General features: G+C 37.8%; 1 protein-coding gene across 2 annotated transcripts in view; it reads left to right on the top strand.

The window, feature by feature from the left end:
- Positions 1-19,425, top strand: part of cnot2 (CCR4-NOT transcription complex, subunit 2) — an 85,277-nt gene that overhangs the window by 46,132 nt on the left and 19,720 nt on the right. For both annotated transcript variants that reach the window (XM_088922976.1, XM_088922977.1), the window contains 6 exons: positions 7,222-7,294; positions 8,810-8,957; positions 12,784-12,966; positions 14,261-14,340; positions 16,258-16,383; positions 18,718-18,842. In XM_088922976.1, coding sequence (XP_088779102.1) covers positions 7,222-7,294; positions 8,810-8,957; positions 12,784-12,966; positions 14,261-14,340; positions 16,258-16,383; positions 18,718-18,842 — 735 coding nt within the window. The remainder of the gene's footprint in view (positions 1-7,221; positions 7,295-8,809; positions 8,958-12,783; positions 12,967-14,260; positions 14,341-16,257; positions 16,384-18,717; positions 18,843-19,425) is intronic.

Here is a 19,425-nt window from a genome sequence, read left to right as displayed (position 1 = left end):
ACACTGGAGTTAACATCTGTTCATATGTTCTGTGGGCGAGAAATGAAATGTAACTATTTTTCCATCTGGTCCTGCTTCATATGAAAACATGGAATAAGGGAAATTGCAAACACCGTTTCAGTTACACTAAGATTATTAGAAAAGGCAAGGCTCTTTAGCCCTAAAACATTTATGGGGCATAAGATTATTTCTTTTCGATGTCAGTGCCTTTTACGTTTTACTGAGTTTTGTATTTCCCCTGTGTCGGTCTTGGTTTTAATGTTACAGTTTTCAGGATTAGCGGGTGTGTGTTGTATTATGAACTATGTTAAATAAGAAAGCTATTTACCCAAGTACCCCTGTTGTTGTTTGCCTAGCAGATGCTGTAATACAATATAGAAATCATTCAAATACAGTAGAAAAATAGTAAAAAAAACAAATGACAAAAAAAGCTGTATGGCTGGTACACATACCTCTGCTATACAGTGTTTTTCTATACATATTTTTAGGGCTGCCATGTCCTTTTTTTAATGCAGTGATCATATTTCTGCCTTAATTTTTTGTATTTCTGTATTCTAAATGAGGTCCTGCAAACATTGTGAGATATAGCATTATGTGATTCAAATTCTGTACTTTTCATTATGTAGTGAGCATAGTAACGGCCTCTGTAAGCCATTTCTACATTGTCTAGATCAGTGTTTCCTAATCCTGATCCTGTAGTAACCCCCTTCAATTTCATTTTAACTAAATTCTTAATCAATTACGTTATTGACCCCTGAGTTGAACTAATTGAGTGATTTGTAACTATGATGTGATCTCATTGTAAGAGATGTCCTTTACGGGTTTCAGTTTCAGGAAACACAGGGAGCAGAACTCTTTCAGCGTGGTTTACAATTGTACCTTTCTAAACCACTTTTGGTTCTCAAGAATATTGTTAGGCTGCAATTGAAATGACAGTCGAATATTTTCATAATAAGCCTCCTCTACACTGTAAAGGGGCCCATTTGTTAAACTCAAACAACCCTTTGCAATAATCCTGGCTGAATGGAGTGTTGAAGGACCGCGCCGCTCTGTTGATTAACAGTTGAAACTCTGTTAAAACTCCAAGCAAACATGTCAGGGTAAAGGGGCCTTTCCTTGAGGAGCCAAACATCTAGTTCATCTGGAATGAAAAACCGGAAGAGATGGGTATTCGAAGACCAGGACTGGGGTACTGGTCTAGATAAATAAGGTTAGGCTTTCCATAAGGTACTTGGGAATAAAGGACATTCGTTAGCTATAGCCTATTTCACACGGCTGTATTAGAAAAAAATGCTGTAAGCCTCATTACAAAGAGGACTGATGACACTCAAAGCAGTCTTTAGCGAGATATACCACCTCTCTGCAAACTGATATGCAGTTATAAGTCTCGGCAAATTCTCTCGCAGTTTAGTAAGAATCCGGTAGTTTTTTCAGAGCTGCCTCTGAGACATTACAACCTCTTGACTTGAAAGTCTTTTCACTGCCTTACATTTAAGCAGTGAAAATGTTGTAATAGCTGTACATTTACTGTTGTAACAGTAAATGATAGACTTTGTAATTAACATTATTAAATGAATGGTGACATGATTTCTCATTTTAAAATCGAAATTATTAAAGGAACAGTTCTGTGTTATAGGTGCATAGCTGCATCCATGTAGTAACTTAAAATGAAACACAGCCTTTTATGTTTGAACCTAAAATGATTTTGTTAAGCTAGAAAAAGGTTTTAGAATTAGTTATCAGACTTTTGATAATGGTTTTGCATGTGAAAATGGCATGTGTTATGGTGTGGCTACTAGTGTGAAAGTTTGGTTTTGACCAAAATAATTATTTCCTGTTGCTAAGCCTTAGGCATTTAGGTCTTTATTGATAGCTTCAGATGATACAATCTGTCAAGGCACACATTTGGCTGATTTAACTAAAATTAGTTACTTAAATTGAAATCACATTGCGCGTTGAAAAATTGTTGACCATTCTAGACATCCTGTAAATATTCGGAACAATCTCTGTATGACTTTTCTATACCATATATGCCCATGCGAATGATACTGACCATGATTAGAATTAATTGGCCATTTTGAAACAGCAGAAACATTCATACATAATGGAAATGGAATTATTTTCTTTCATATTACAGACATTTTACGTATACCTATTTAATGATTGCGCACTATTTTACTGTTGTATATAACTATTCGCCTAATAATTTGTTTTTCAATATTTCTAGTTTGCTATAGTAAAATGTCATTTTTATTCCATTTTTTATTAAATTGTTAAACCAAATCTTTGAAAATGGTTTCAAAAAAGGCTTCCAAGGTGATTGCCCAGAGGTGTGGAGGAGAAGCTGGAATTGTTAGTCCAGCTTAAAGTCTATTGGAGATCCACACAAACTTTAGTGGCAATAGGCCCAAGTGCATTCCTCATTTTACTTCCTCTCTCATTTTCTTAGCTATCTGTTTTTGCTTTTTTTAGCTTTCCGGTTACACTTTTTTGCCATCAGCATCTTAGAAGCACATTTCAGTACTGTGATCATCATGGCAAATCATAATCTTAGGAGAAGAAGCAGCAGTGCATCCCTCAGAAAGCATATTTGAGATTTGAGACAGCTAAGAAGTGAAATAGCAGGAGAGAGTGGATGAGACAGAATTCTGCCTTAAAACCCATTTTCTGTGACAGGCAAGTAAGCAGTCACTCAAGATACAACAAATTAAATTTGTAGGCTTGTTAAATGCAACATAGTTTGAAGCAGACACATCTGAAGTGAAAATTTCATTGTGCAAGGTGAGCGAAAGACACTTCCATTCAGCTTAATCTTTCTCCCCCATTCTATAACTTGTAGTTCTTTGAAGCAGTCCAGAATCTCAAATGCACTTTTTTATATGTAAACAAGTAGATTTACACGTGAAACAGTGCAGAGGGAACACAATGTGGATACTGCAAAGCAATTTAACCAGCTAATACCATACAAATCATCTTTCAGATTCTGGGTTCCTGTTAAATATTGTCCCTCTTTGAACCTTAGCAATTTGTAATTATCTGATACTGCTAAAGAGATCACTGACATGCCACCAGGGAGCAAAATAAAATTTATATATTTTTTTACCAGTTTCTCTGGTAAATGCACTAGTGCCTGGAGTGCAGAAGGATTCATGCGGTTCACACAAAGGTTTTCTTTAAACTACTAAATGATGAATAGAATTATTTTGTTATTAAGAGAAAACTTTTAGAAGCAAATCGTATACTGCTCAGGTTTCAACAGAACATCGTATCATCGTATTTTTACCATTCAGTTTTCATTAAATGAAAAGTCGTGCTTTCAATCCAGTGAAGGTCATTTCAGGTGGCTTTCCTGCCTCTGAGGTAGACTTCAGGCATGTCAACGCAATGAATGGCTTAGACTGTTCTGGTAATAGGTGCATGTCTGATTTTACTTCCAGAAAGCCTTTGCTTTTTTGAAGGCAAGATAATTTGAAGTCTTACAGGTACTGAACCAGCTTGCACCCTTGCTCTTATTGTTTTGACTGTAGCATTTTGGTAGGCTGTGCTGTGATTGTTCATCACATTACTTCAGAGGCAGTGCTAACTGAAGGCAGTACACCATCTGAATTGACGTGCAAAATCACCCTGTAAGTGTGTATGTATCAGTTGTGTTGATAAGGTGAATAAACCGTGAAGTGTAGCGTGGCTAACACTTATCTGTGATTCATCAGTGTTAGTGCATTCCTTATACACTATATGTAGTCTGCTTCATAGTTGTAGTCTGGTTTTACCACGATTACTTCATTCATGCACTAAGGTTCAATATTAAAACTTCAGGGAGCTGTAGTGTATGTTAATTTGATATATATTTTATAGTAGTTTTATACCATATCATTTGTGCAAAAATTCTAGTAGAAAGATTGTTTGATTCTAAAACATATCATGAGTCTCGTGGTCCATATGTTTCTCATATTCGAGAATGGCTCTCTCTCTCTTTCTGTGAAAATTAAAGTGATAAAAGCCAATTTAAAGCAGATTTGTTTCCTTGTTGATTTGCCACTGCTAAAAACTCCACGGTAACAGTCTGTGGTCTCCTCTCACAACAGACACCACCGTGCTCTAGCAAGATAAGGTTTCAGAGCCCAAAGACATTCTTTCTTCCCTTATGTATTGTGTTGTAGCAGAAGTGCCTACAGCATGGTACAGAAAGCCAGGCTCAAAGCAAAATCTCACCGACGGACAAAATGACAACAGGAAAGTGCTGAGGCAAAGCTGGGCTGTACAATATATAGCACAGCCTTGTAGCTCTTTTGTGCCAAACCTTCATATGAACAGTCTTGTCCGTTTTTAGGCCAGCAGCCTGTCGACCATCAATAACGTGGACACAAGTGTGCAAGATATATTTTCTCCTTTAAATTTAACTGGTATGATTCTGGTATGATTTTTTTTGTGTTTTTATAGTACATTCTGAATATTGTAGATGGTTATAGATTTAAAACTAGTTCAGTGGAGTTAAAGGTACATGGTACAAGGTATTTGCTTGTATGAAGGTTTTAAATACACATTAAATTCAGAAGGCAGTTGAGCAGTTAGTGTTACTGATTTTAAAGGAAACTCACATACCCAATAATTTAATATCAGAAAAAAGGTTTTGAAAAGTATTCTGAAGTTTACATTGTTGTAAATGTACCATAATCCCAGTACATAGCATACTGTTGAAGGAACTTGGATAGTATTTGTTTGACCAATATTTTTAATATTCATACTTCAATTTAATTTTGCAATGTTTTTTTCAACAAAGTAAATGAAAAACATTGCTCATTTTCTTTGCTCTAGAAACCTGGAGTATCGCCCAGAAGCCTGATATCCTTACACTGCATTTGAATGAAACATGGAACTCGCATGTATCCAAAACTGAGAATATTTGGTGAATACAGTGTGTTCACACCTCCCATAATTATCTTTCTGAAAGCCTTTTCCTTTAGAAACCTTTAAAATTATATTTAGGATATTTTTCTCAGTAGTAGGGAGAACAGACAAGACACAGCTCAATTAATAATAATAATAATTGCTTACACTTATATAGCGCTTTTCTGGACACTCCACCACCAATGTGCAGCCCCACCTGGATGATGCGACGGCAGCCATAGTGCGCCAGAACGCTCACCACACATCAGCTATCAGTTGGGAGGAGAACAGAGTAATGAAGCCAATTCATAGATTTTAAGAAAGTTGTTTTTTATGTGATATTTAAGCAGTGGTTCTCACTGCTGGTTCTGAAGTCTTCCTGTCTGCTGGGTTTTGTTCCAAATGGACCCTAAATCACCGGTGACAATTGCCTGTAATTTATCTGTTTGCTAACCCTTTTCAAACCCTCAGACCTTGTTTTCAAAACCACTTTAGTTAAAGCACATTATTTCCAGCAACATCACACACGTTTGTCGCTCTTCAACTTGGTAATGAAGAAATTGTTCACTTATTTCTGTCTTAACAGGCGATTGATTGATGATGAACAGACAGAGGTGAGAGTGGCACAGTATCAGACACTCTCCCATTGATCAGTGTTTGCCCTTCTGTTTATGACCTATTGGTTGTATTTCAGTCAGCACACCTGAATGAATGCAGAAACTCAGTACAAAGCACAGGGCCCATAACAATTACAAATCACATTCAGCTTTTAAGAGCTGAAAGAAAAATTAAATGGATGGCTCAAAAAGAAAATTAAATTTGCCTGTGATTAAGAACGTGCCTGGAGCAAAACCTAAAAGAGATGGGAGTCACCCAGGACGAGAACTGAGAATCCGTGTTCTTGGCGGTATTTGAAACAAAGGCCTCAGGGCAGAAAAGAAGCCTAAACAAGCGAGCAGGTCAGACGCTGGCAGCAATCAGCACTGGTGTTTAAAGGCCCAGCTGGAAAGAAAAAGACAGGAGTACTCCAGCAGTGAGAACCTCTTCTCTTGAGGAGGGGAGGCCAACTCTCGTCCTCAAGCATTGCTGTCCTTAAATCTCCAACTTCTCAAGAACAAGGAAAGACTTCCACTTGTCCAGTTAGGGAAATACATTCAAATAGCTAATAAAGAGCTCTGGTGGAAGGAAACCAGAAGCCTTCTGAGTCTTCAGGACTGGAGTTGTATCCTGCATCATGGGTGATATAATTGAATGTCTGCAATTTTGTCGTTTGGGCTCTTTAACTTGACATTGGTTTGTCTCTTTAATTTCTGCTGCTGCCGAGTCTTGTGTTTGAAGAAGTATGGTCTTCTTGTGGCTAGAGTGCTGTGACGTCACCCCATTGGGCAAGTTTAGTGATGTTGTAGAACGTGCATTGAAGGTTTGACAGGTTACAGTTTAAAACACTGTCCTGTCTGAAACACCTTCAACTCTGTTCTACTCTGAAAGGTCATTTTTAGTGTTTTACAGGCATTGTAGTCCTTGGTGCTTAACTCTAATTAGGCTGGTCTGTTTAGAATGTTTTATGAGTGCTGGTGATAAATGAAATGCCACATTTGAGTTTTAGACATCACCGGCAATCCATTTGTGTTATAAAATCATTGCTGTCTACTTGATTATATTCTCATTTCTCATTTCAAAGATCTAATTAGAATTTAATTCTAATTATAAATCACCAATATTTTCAGTATAAATCGGCAGTAGTTATTTAGTGTAAATTGCATGGTTTAACTCAGACTTCACTGTAAAGAGCACCGTTGCTTCCCCTTTATGTTAAGCTTTTATAAATTTTTTGTGTTCTCGTGTTTTGTTTTGTTTCTTTGTTCGGCTGAGGAAGAGCTACTTTTTTTAGAAGGCTCACTCAGGATTTTTCATACTCTGCACTGCTGCGCATTTTGACAAATTCAAGTCTCAAATGTTATTATTTGAAAGAGGATAAGCTTATTGTGTTCCTTTCAATGTTTAGAACTGGTGATTTGCAGTTGTGTCTTGCTCTGCATTTAAATCTCTACACACTTTTAAAACCCAACTCCAAAACACCTAACATAAACAAATACTCATGCTTTTTTTAATGTTTAACGTGCGGAACTATTTTAAAATCTCAGTAGTTTACAAACAGATGTAATTAAGCATTTCTGTTTTTGGATAAAGGACATAGTTTCACATAGTTGGACAAATGTTTATTTATTGGTGCTCTCAGGAAATATTCTCTCGTCCAAATGTGTCCTCCTTTCACTTTTAAATTTCTCTGACTGGAATATATCACCCAAACTTTGTTTCCCTTCTTCCATATAGATGCTGGCATCCCCATCACCCTCAACGTCAGGTCAATTGTCTCAGCTTGGTGCAAGCTTATACGGGCCACAGAGTAAGTACTGTCTCTTGGTGTCTCCCTGTCTGAAAATGAGCTTATAGTCTGACGAAATTGCACTTCTCACCTCTGCTATATCCCGATTCTTGTCTTCGTTAAATGCCATTAACAGTGGTAGACATGCCTTCACTGACTATTTTACAGTAATAATTCTTTTCATGTGTTGAACTCTTTGTTCACGCACACATTTTCAGTAGCTTTCACAGGTTAGTTTATCATCATTGCCACTTTCTGGTGTGGTGGGAGGAATGGGATTTATGCAGGCGGGTGCCATTTCCCCCCACTGGACCTTTAATACTGAGGTGGTGTTAAAGAAGTGGAAAAGATTTTTAAAAAAAAGGCTCAGCTGAAATTGGAATGAACACTCAATCTGCACGGACCCATCTTGGCTCATTTTAAAACTTACGGCTTTAATTTTAGGGAGATGTAGGCATATGTGTGGGCTGTTGCCATAGATACCTCAAAGGAGTTGGGGCCCACTGTTGCATGATGAACATGTTGCACTGTGGTACTTCATCAAGGTATACAACACTGCTCTTGGCTTCTTGTTGAAGTTTGATTTCAGGAGCAATGCTCCCAGGCTTATATTATTGTCCCTAGTGAGGAGTTCATTTGGCTAGTGTGTGCTATTAGTTGCTTCTCTAAATTGTACCACAAGAAGAGGCAAGTTGGACACATGCTGTAATGAAGGCCATTGTAGCCAAGAGGGAAATGTTTCTCTGTTCAAGTGTGAGTTATAACTACTTTTAAAATTAAAATCATACATGTCAGGGACAAGAGCTTGATGAGCCTCAAGCCAACAGTGCTTTGAGCTTGAGTGCGCAAAGGAACAGGTAAAGGTTTATTCCGGGCTTCAGGTATGAAGAAAGGGTGCATCTCTCTTCTTTTCCTTTTCCTTTAAATAAACCTTTACCCGTTGTTCCTTTGCAGCTGACTCAGCTACCTAATTGAAATGCTTTGAGTATGTTGTCAGTGATTTTTCTCAAGGCTCCATTTATATGGATGTATGTATATTTGCGACTGTCTGTATAGTTATAGCAGTCCAGTTTTGAATGTTGAGTCAATTTTAACTAAACAATGTTAGTTTGGAAAGTGGTATTCCTCATGTAGGTCCGGAAGAACGTAGGTTTCGCCCACCTGAAGTATTTCACTGTCAAGCAGTGTAATAGATTACAGATATAAAGTGCAACTTAGTGAAAAAACTCATGAGTATATTATGCCGAAGCAAATTCCTTGAAGTCCTTATGTTTGTCTTTTTTGTTCTATTTACAAACCTATTCATTTTCCATTACTTTTGCGATGCTTTTGTCTTTGTTAATTGCAGTGGCACTAGGAATGGGCTTTAATCAGCTCCACACAAGTTGCAGCCAGTCTGAGCAGCTTTTGTTCTTGGCAGGTGATGCTGTTCGTCTGTAACCCTTGGAAAAATCCTGATTTCACATCAAATTGGTGTCCTTCCCCAGGTGGCGGAAGCTGCTGGTGCTAATCCATTTTTTTCTCACCCTGTCTCAGGTGCACTAGGCTTTCCAATGAGGGGAATGAACAACAACAACCCTCAGATAAATCGCAGCTTATCACAAGGTACCCAGTTACCGAGCCATGTAACCCCAACGACAGGCGTACCGACAATGTCTCTCCATACTCCACCCTCACCAAGCAGGTAGGCCTGTGGGCTTTTTTCTCATCAATTCAGGGTATATCAGGATGGAGCATTGCACATTTCCTTTTCAAAAGGTGTAGCTTTCCCTGTGCACAGGGTAAAATAAAGACAATGTTTGAATGAAGCTGTAGATAATGATTGAAACATACCTAGATTTGTGTTGGGGTTTCTGGTTTTGTGAGCTTTTGAGTGCCTCTGCATGTAGCATTGTCAGGTTTCAGGATTTTTACTTGGCATCCTCTTTTATGCATTATAAAAGCCTTTTACTCTGTCCTCAAATAACAGGTTGACAAGAAGTTTTCATTCTGTCAAGAGTGTCACTTACTTTCAAGCAGTGATGGGGGTATTAACTGTTGTTAGATCAATCAATAAGCTATTTATGTGAATAAGTGATCATTTTTAAATCGTTTTGTCTTGCACCTTAGTGTCATGACCGTATATGTCAAGAGCGCACACACAGCACAAAAGCAACATATACGGTGAAACAGTGTTGTATATATGAATATTTTTTAGATATTCCATGCACAAATAATCCTAAAATCTCATTATCTACTCAAACGCCTGTAATGTCTGTACTGAAACTTGAATATCTTCTTTAGTTTCAACATTTAAAAAGTAGCAGATATCAATGAAAAAAATGGAGTGTTATTTTGAACATTGTCAGCAGATCACAATTCTGTCATTAAACTGCATTACTGTACTACGTGGAGTTTGAACACTTTGCCAGAATGCCTTCAACAAACCCCCCCCAAAAATGAACAGTTTTTTGTGCCCCTTCAACTTAAGTCATTATTTCTTGTTTGCCAAGACGCCACCAGTTGCAGTTAGTATAGAATATATCAGGCGATGCTGCAACAAGAGACGCAGGGAAATATGTGATGAAAGCAGGAGTTGCTAAGGATCACGTCTCCGAAAAAGAAGTCAAGCGTTCACAGCAGTTGTTAAAAAGAAGACGGGAAGGAAATGCAGTAAAAGCAAGCTCACTTGACTGGAAGGCGAATGGTGGTAGGGTTTCAGAAAAGTGCATGCATGTCGTAATGGAGAAAATGTGTCCTCAAAAGAAAAACCTGATGGGGTCAGTAAGCACGTCTCAGTGGCTGGATCATTTAACGAATTAAAGATATCGGTGAAGATGTAAAATTCCAGCTGTGTAAGAAAAGCTATCATCTTTGAGGATCGATCGTTCATTTCCTTCGGATGAAAGCAGAAACATATTTGATGGTGTTGAGATGCTGATACTTGTATGTGGGATATGCAAGGTATTTGAAATTATTGAGGTTCTGGTACTGAAATTACTGAGGTGAACAATTGTTTTAAAGACTTGTTGAGACCAATTAATGACCTTAACTTGACATTATCATATAAACATCGATTCCAAAAATACAATTTTAGTGATACATGATACATGTAATGCACAAAATATACCAGTTCAAGAATGTGTAAGTATGTGTAAATCATTCCGCTGTACTGCAAATGGCTGTTCACCCGCTTGAATTATGGAAGACGGTAAACACAAGGCAAAATACACTAAAACTCTCATTATTTTGGCCAACGTTGGATTTTAAATCAGTCTCCTATAATTACTTAAACATTAATCTGCTTGACAGACAAGTAAGTGTTTGATTACTTCCTTGGATTCAGTTTTATCAAACACTTGTTTTGAACAATAACTGAATTCTCGAGTGTTATATCGTGAACATTGAATGTATGCTCATTCAAAGGACAACGCTTAGTCAGGCGCAGTTGGAATGAGAATTTTAAAAGTCCCAGGGGGAGTGGAAATAGGTGGATCTAATCACAACAAAAAAGGGAGAAACGTGATCTGTTCATCCGGATTTGGTAGCTGCTTTCAGTGGTGTCAACAAATGTCCCAACCCTTTTTTTTAATTGAGCGAAATCACAAAACATCTGGTTGCAGAGAGAACAGTGTGATTTTGAGAGACACTCAAAAGAGTGTCAGTGTGATTGTCCTTTTAAATTAAGAGGAACATCATTATACCTTTTCTCAACACTTAATTCTAAGCACAATAATCATAGCCTTGCTGCTATATCAGCTGTGTGAGGAGGCTGAATAGTATAATGCTAAAAGGCCAATGGCGTTGTATTGCATTAACCAGCAAGCACTGTGTGGCAAAGTTCTAGATTTGCATAATGTCATGCGAGTCGTGTTTAGCACAGTAAATACACTTGACACACAGCTTGAATCACTGCACATTTCAGACCTTTAACAGGGAAAATGATTCAAAATACGAGAATGCGCTTTACCACAGTGAAATGCGAAGTCACTAAAATATGCCCAAGTACTTTTTTGTCTCGCAGAATGAAATTAGTTGAATTTCCATACCAGAAAAGTGTGAAAATGTTCCTGAACTTGCAGACTAGGCATGGCTGTGATATTTTGCAGTTCTGACAGTCTTATCAAACCAATTGAATGACCTCGTCAAGATAAAGAAAGGCCTGTCTTTCACTTATTCTCAGATTTCAATTTCTGAGACACTGAACAACACTGAACAGAATGTCTTTCAAAGACATTGGAGGCAGGCACTTTCTAGCTTTCCTGCCTCTGAAGACCTGAATTAGGACTTGAGCATGAGTGTGACCGTGTGATAAAAATGTCTTGACTTGAGTTTTCCATTACAAACACTTGACTGGCAATCTTGAGACCAGGTTTTTCCATCCTCAAGCTATTGCTAGTGTGGATTGAATACCTCGCTCTCTTCAGATGGAATGTCCTGAACTGCAGTAAAATTAAATCTGCAAATCTTAAATCTAAAAATCTGCAGAGGTCCATCAGACAAGTGTGTGCAGTTTTTGGCGGGCCTTATATCTGACATCAGTCATGGTCATTCTAGGTAAAGGAAATGAACAAATCCAAACCAAGGCCCCACTTGACAGATGACTTTTCTTGATAGTGGTATCACACATCGTGCCCCATGGTTGTTTAGTAATGCTCTCTTATTTGACTTTTACTATTAAAAGTTTATTTGGCTTTTAAAGAGGTTCAAGTGTAACAGCCAATTCACAGCTTCTAAAAATGAAATTAATGTGTGCTTATTTAAAAACCGTCCACAAAGATGTTTGCTCTGTTCAGCTCGTTCGAGGTTCCTCTTAGGTCTGTGTGGCCAAAAGGCTGGGCACAACTGGTCTAATGTGTAGGTCTATTGCATTGCTTAAACGAGTAAAATAATGTTCGTGATGCTTACTTGTTTCAGTAAAGTATCTGGCTTTTGCTGTAAGCAAACAGTTTGGGCTGTTTCATGGTGGGACAGCAAGCATTGTTTGATGAAGTGTATTGCTCAGGCCACACAGAAGAAAAAAGGCGAATTGTAATTTTCAGCATAACACATTTTATTGGAAGTAAGCTCCTGTTGGGGCTACAAAGAGCATCGGTTTGGTACCTAGAGAAATGATCATCTGTCTCTTACAATCTTGATTGGCCAATCTATTTTTTCAACCTTATTAAATGAATTGTTTATGGTCTGGCAGCTTCTCTTGCAGTCTGCAAATGCAGTTTTGGGGTGATATAGAAGACGCTTGTTGATTTTCTTTATTTGTACTATTGATAAAATGTTCATTTCTAGTTGTCTATTATCATTCGATTTAGGGTCTGTAAAGGGAATAGACAGTACAGGTGGTTGGTACTTTTCTGAGTCTGTTGCTGGAGGAAGAGAAATAATTATGGACATCTCTTCAGACTTTATCCCTCAGCTCCTTTTCTATTGTTAATTGTTTTATCCACAATTCGGGAAGAGGGAAAGGTTTTGTAGGTTGTTGAATGGGGGCAAACCCAGACATGTTGTGAAGTCAGCGCTCTCTTTTTCCACAGGGGTATCCTGCCTCTGAACACAAGGAACATGATGAACCACTCCCAGGTTGGACAAGGGATTGGCATGCCTGGCAGGACCAACAGCATGAGCAGTTCAGGGTTAGGCAGTCCAAACAGAAGCTCACCCAGCATAATATGTATGCCAAAGCAACAACCATCTCGGCAGCCTTTTACCATTAACAGGTATCTTTCTTTGCTTCTTAAGTTTTAATGTGGCACGACGCATCTTACCATCTCTCCAAAATAATATATAGAATAATTATATATGACAAAATAACAAGCATATTGGCAGCATTTTACCATTAATAGGTGTTATTTAAATGTATTATTCTTCACGAGTAAAGACCTGCAAAGACAGGTAATATAAAAGGTAATATAAACCAAGTAAGTGAATGATTGATTCAGCTAATTTCTTCTAAGATTGCAAGGTGGCCTGAAAAACAGATGACAAGGTGGTCATCCAGGACCAGGATGAATATTATTCAGATGTGCACTCCATTTGAGGCTTCACCACAAAGATTTGTATTCATGAATCCTTTTATTTTAAACCAACAGGGACGGCAGTGGGAAAAGCTCATTTGAAAGTGAGATATTAAGCTTGTCTCACTGGTGTATGAAGCGCAGTTCTGACTGTTTGAGTTGTAGGCCCATTGTTGGTTTACAATTTTTTTTTTATATTGGAGTGTTCACCTGGGAAGTTATTCACAGCACTTCAGTAGTACAGCCACTGCTTTAATGCTCTTTTTTAAATGATAATTTAATTAAAAAACGCTTTCAACTGTTCATCTGGAGCTATGGTTTGTTTTTTCTGTATTTTTAAATAAATGTATCAAAACACAGTAACGGGACACAAAGTAATGGATTTCTCTAAATAACCATTAATGTAGAATCTAAAAATATCTGAAAGACATTGTTTGTCTCCGTTATATCTCCAGAGTTATCATAGTGGCGTGGTGGGTTGTTTTAACAATTGACACCTTTATTGGTGTTTACTTTAAAATTTACTTTAACACGGACAGTTGCTTATTCAGGATTTCCAGAGCTTGGGCTGAGTCACAGTTTGCCGAGTCAGCTTTTCCCATAACTATTAAGCTGATTCCGAGTCTGGACTTCTGGAGTCCCTGATCTGTGTTTTCCAGTTGAGCTGAGTCCAGCTCAATCTGAGTCCCAGCAGTCATGAGTCAAGTTGGACTAAAAGAAACTATTATTGAAGCAGGCAGAAGGATTTTATCAATTTGTATATGTATTTCCATTATATAGGCAAAGAAGATGGAAAACAGATGGTTCTCGGTATTATAGCAAAGGAAATTTCTATGCTATATCTGCACAGCAAACAGTTTACTGTGAGTGCCATCTCAAGTTATTCTAGCTAAAGTGAATATCTAACTTGAATTAAAGCAAAGCGCAGCAGAATGTGCATTAAAAACTCGATTTTCGTAATAGTGTGGTTGATTGTTGTCTGTTTCTGTTGCTGCAGTATGTCCGGATTTGGAATGAACAGGAATCAGGCGTTTGGAATGAACAACTCATTATCGAGCAACATTTTCAATGGAACAGGTGAGTGTCCCTAGTGCTGCAGGGGGATTTGTTCGAGGTGGTGGTCTTGCAGGCATATACACTGCTGAGTGCTGCCCTCTTAACCAGGCATGAGTCACCAGTATTTGTGTCACTTGTATGATGTGAAACATCCAAACGATTTGCCACAAACACACTACAGCTCTGGAGGGCTCCGTTGCACCAATGGAGATTATAACCATTTCATTGTCAAAGACTGTTTTAATTCAGCAATTTTGTGCTTTTCAGTTTTAATAATCCAAAACATTAAATTCCCTGACAGTAGTAGTTCTTCCGATTGTAGTTTTTTATTGTTTGTGGGTTTTTGTTTTTCCTGTAGATCAATCAAAGCTATAAACTTAATTAGGCTGTTTAATTAATTGATCTCAATGCTAGAAAAGAACAGGAATACCAGAAGCAAATGCTTGTTTGTTAGAATGAAATTGTTAGAGGGGAAAACTGTTTTCCAAGAAGGATGGGATTTGAGCATCCAGTTTATGGAGTTTTTGAGGGTAAAATGAGATTAATAGAAATATATTGGTCATCAAAAATACAAAGAAGAGGTTACGGTGCCAAGGAAAAGTTTGTGAACTCCCTATAGTAATGGAAATTTTAATTTCTTATCATTATACCCTTGTTTAATCGAAGGGTCTTTTCTTTTTCATATTTATCATTTCAGTGTTTAGAGGCACAATGGTGTAAGAAGTAGAATAAAACAGTTAACAATCAGTGTACGTGAAACAATAAATGATCTAGCAGAACCTCTGAAAAAGAGTAGTGATGAGTGAAGCTCATCAGTCTGACAGGGGTGAAAAAGCCATTTCTAAACAATTAGGGCTCCATCCATTACAAACAGAAAGTATTCAAGACCATAGTGACTACCTAGAGACCAGCTGTGCAGTCAAGATCTCCCCAGGAGCAGCCTTGAAAATCCTTCAGAACACGTGCTAAAGAGCACTTGGGCGATGCACAAGACCACTGGAACAATAATTTCTGGACAGTAGAATCCAAAGTAACAGTTATTTTTTCATACATGTTGTATCTTCAAATTCTAGAGATGGTTGTCAGGCCATTCATTCATCAGCTGAACTGAAAGTGGGTACTGCAGCAAGTCCGTGATCCTCAGTGTACAAGCAGCATGGCTAAAGAAAGACTAGTGCAGGACCTGAATTGAGCAGCTGATATAAGGAAACCCTCAAATGTCACTGACTTCAAGTGGATCTGTAAAAAAGAATGGGCCAAAAGTCTGGAAAGCAATAAGCAATGCGAGAGACTCTTAAAGTTATAGAATATGTTTAGTTGAAGTCATTACTGGTCAAGGAGGTGCCACCAGATATTGAATCTGTGTTCATGTGGTTATAGGTATATTTACTGATGGATCATTTTATTTGAAATAATTCAAATACATCTTATGTCTCTGTGTTATAAATTTAATCAGGTTATCTTCATTTTTTAAGACTTTCATGATGATCTAATTAATGTTTAAATCTAAAATGTACCAGAGTTTGGATCAACCTAGGGAGTCCACAGACTATTTCTAGGCACTGCAAATGTAAAAAGTCCAAGCTAAAGCTTTTCCACAAGACATCTGACTTGTTCAATATAACTGTCATGGTGCCCTTACTTAAACTAATACTGGTGTAGAAGCCTAACTCCGCAGGAAGTACATTTTAATAGGTGGATTTTCTAGTTATTGAGCACATGTTCAGAAGTGGGTTATAGATATGCAGTTCTTAGTGTTACATATGTTTTTTGGCTTTCTATTTTGAGATTCCATCTATAGTGGCTGCAGGAAGCACTTGTGCACTGTGGTCGCATACTGATTGGACCTGTTGAATGGATGATGTGATGATATTGTAAGTACTGCTACAGTGGCCGCTGTCTGCAAAGTGGTTACAGTGTGTTGACTTGCTGTTCCAGACGGAAGCGAAAACGTGACGGGACTGGATCTCTCGGACTTCCCAGCACTAGCGGACAGAAGTAGAAGGGAAGGAAGCGGCAATCCAACCCCGTTATTAAATCCTCTGGCTGGCCGGGCCCCATATGGTGAGGCCCCCCTGAGCACCCAGCTTGCAGTTCTTCACTTTTCAGAATGACCAGTCTCTCGACGGACTAAGTGTAGAATTACGCAATTATATAGAAAGTGTGGTTACAAAATGTCTTGAATCTAACAATCTGCGTAGCTGAAGGTGCTACACAATGTGTGACATTTACAGGACATTACAAGTTGTATAAAGAGTTCAAGCAAAACTAGCGAAAGATGGAACTGCAATTGCAAGAGAAATAGAATTGCACAGGCCAAGCTGGGAAAAGCCAGAGTTATGGATACAACAGCCTTTTAAAATATTACTATGTTACAGTTTATCAGATGGTTGTTTATAAACCCCACATTTGGTTTTGTCTGAACAAAACATCTTTGCCTGTGCTTCCCTGGCTTGTGTTGTCCAGGGTTTCTGATATTTTGGCTCATGTTGTCCCCTTGGCTCATGTTTCACCCTTAACCAGATTACCCTGTAATTTGTTTTCTTCTAACTGTTCAACTAAATGGTTTTACTTGCTTCCTATATTTCACATGGGAGCTTTTCATTTTAAGCATTTTTTAAAAGACTAATGTTGGATTACTGTGCTTATGAATGCTGCAGTATTTAAGGTTTTAACTTTCTAACCTTTTTTTGGTCGATATTAACTATGCATCTGGGTTTATTAGTCATCTTTGCACTTAAATATTTTCTTGACTTTCTCTCTCTCTTCAGCTAAGATTTCTTGACAATTTAATATCAAAAGAAAAGTTATTAATCATTAATATATATATTACATCTTTTCATACATGGCTTGTGACTTCACCTCACAGCATGTATGCAAGTCTAACAAACAAAAATGATTTTATATGCAATTAAAATGTTAATGTCTCACAGAATGTTAGTGTGGCTAATCTTCTATCCCAAAGCCATACCTGTTTATAATTATTTTGCTTTGAACAGGTATTTCATGAACGTAGATATTACATACTTTGTTCTTTGATGTTTTTGTGAAGTACTTTGACATAAAGGTACTATCAAGATTATAAGCATTACAAAATGCCTGTTTTTCCCCCTCTCTCCATTATTGTTTTAAGCACAGTGCACAGTGTTCAATAACTAAAAGTTATGTCCTTTGGCCTGTGTAAAAGAAACGCAGTGGTCTGCCAAAGCCGAGATGTAAGTTGGGCAGAGTTTGGCAGCACATCTGCTGATGTGCTGCAGAAGCACAGCACGTGCCTGTGTCACTGCTTCCTGGCTTGTGCTGTTCTGCTTCTCTAGTAAAAAATAGAGTCTGCACTTCATTAAGTGCTTTTACAAAACTGGACATTACACTTTTTCTCACCTAACATGCATAGTTAAATCCTTTTTTTTTCAGAATCAGCAAGGTTTAGATATTAAGGTTGCATCTTAACTTAGGTTCTTTAGCAAATATAATTTAGCCAGTGAATGTAATCTGGAGCTTTGAACATTTTAAGTGTTAATGGTCTGCATTGACATGAGCAGGGACATTCAGTATATTATATACTGGTTTCTGTGGAATGACCCTGAAGTAGAGAGGAGCCCTTTTAATCTTGGATACTTGGGAGTTTTCGTAACATTTTAAACAGTAGACATTTAATTTCTTGTGAGAAATTGATTTTGACAAATAGGAATTAATATTAGTTTTGCCATTACCACATTACCATAGAAAAACGTACTCCTGTGAAATATTGACCATTTGGATTGTGTTTTAAGTGATTATGCACAGCTCTTGTATGAACATGGAGGAGTTTCAGAAACTTAAATATATAAGTACAGTAAGCAAGATATTTCTCACATTGATTTTAGATGTAGAACATTTCCCAGTATGCACTGAACAGTTTTGTGACTAAGTCACTGTGTTCAAAAGATAGAGGATATACACATATCACTACACTCTGAAATACAAGATTAAATTTAGTTCTTGTGTTTAATTTCTTGAAGTGCTTTTCTGCCGTGTAGGTACAACAGGTTTATGTCTTTGCAGTCGTCTTTGTGGTTTTAATATTGAATGATTCAAAATGTTTTAATCTGCTTGTCAGTTGAGTAAGACAGGCCTCCAGTATCGGAACACAGAATCAGTGACTAAAGCAACATTGATCGGACACTTATCTAGAGGAGCCAGTTCTTACTTTATCACCACTGCAGTTTCAGTCTTTCCACTTCCCTTTCCCTTTTCCAATGACATTGCTTTCACAGGTGAATGACTGTAGAGTCCTTTTGAATACTCCTTAAGCTCACAACTAAATTAACAAGTTTGATATAAAACTTTCTAGGCAGACCTTCAAATCTGAAGAAATAGTGTTATCTAAATATTTTTTTTTACTCTTAAACCATGCAGTTGGGATGGTAACAAAACCTGCAAGTGAACAGTCCCAAGATTTCTCCATCCATAACGAGGATTTCCCTGCACTGCCTGGCTCCAGCTATAAGGACCCCACGTCGAGTAACGATGACAGTAAATCGGTGAGTGCTGCTCTCTTCTCCTTGCTGTCCCGACTGTCTTCCATTAAACCCCCGACAGGTGACTTTTCCTTCACGTTTTTACATCAATGCACAGAATTTGTGTTTTAGAATTCTACATCATACTGTGCTTTTTACCACACAGGTAGTGCTTGCAGTTTTATATCAAAATCTGAAATGAGTTGAATGATCTATTCAGTATCTAAATTGCCCTTCTTGGATTAATAGGCAACAATGCCTTTTTGAGCAGGAACAAGACATGACAGATTAAAAAATGTTCCCTCTCAGCCAGTGTTTCCCAGCTAGGTGCCTGTGACTGACCTGCAAGTGGTCCAAGAGTTACTCCCCAAATTCAGTCAAGCTCTCCCAGCATACACCCATTTCTGTGAAGTCCTGCTGCAGGATTGTTTATTGCTTGCCAACAAAGCAGAGTAAACACATTACATTTACAAAAAGGTATATAGCCTTTCCCTTACATTCTTTGTGTTTTAGGCTTTGATATACAGCTTCGTCTGATGCAGTATGAGGTATGGCCACCAAAGCCTTCATCAAAATGGCTGAAGGCTTTTTAGTGTGACCCAAATAC

The sequence above is a fragment of the Atractosteus spatula genome, chromosome 8 (assembly GCF_055471065.1).
Source record: "Atractosteus spatula isolate fAtrSpa1 chromosome 8, fAtrSpa1.hap1, whole genome shotgun sequence".
Lineage (NCBI taxonomy): Eukaryota > Metazoa > Chordata > Actinopteri > Semionotiformes > Lepisosteidae > Atractosteus > Atractosteus spatula.
This window is presented reverse-complemented; position numbering and strand designations above follow the sequence as displayed.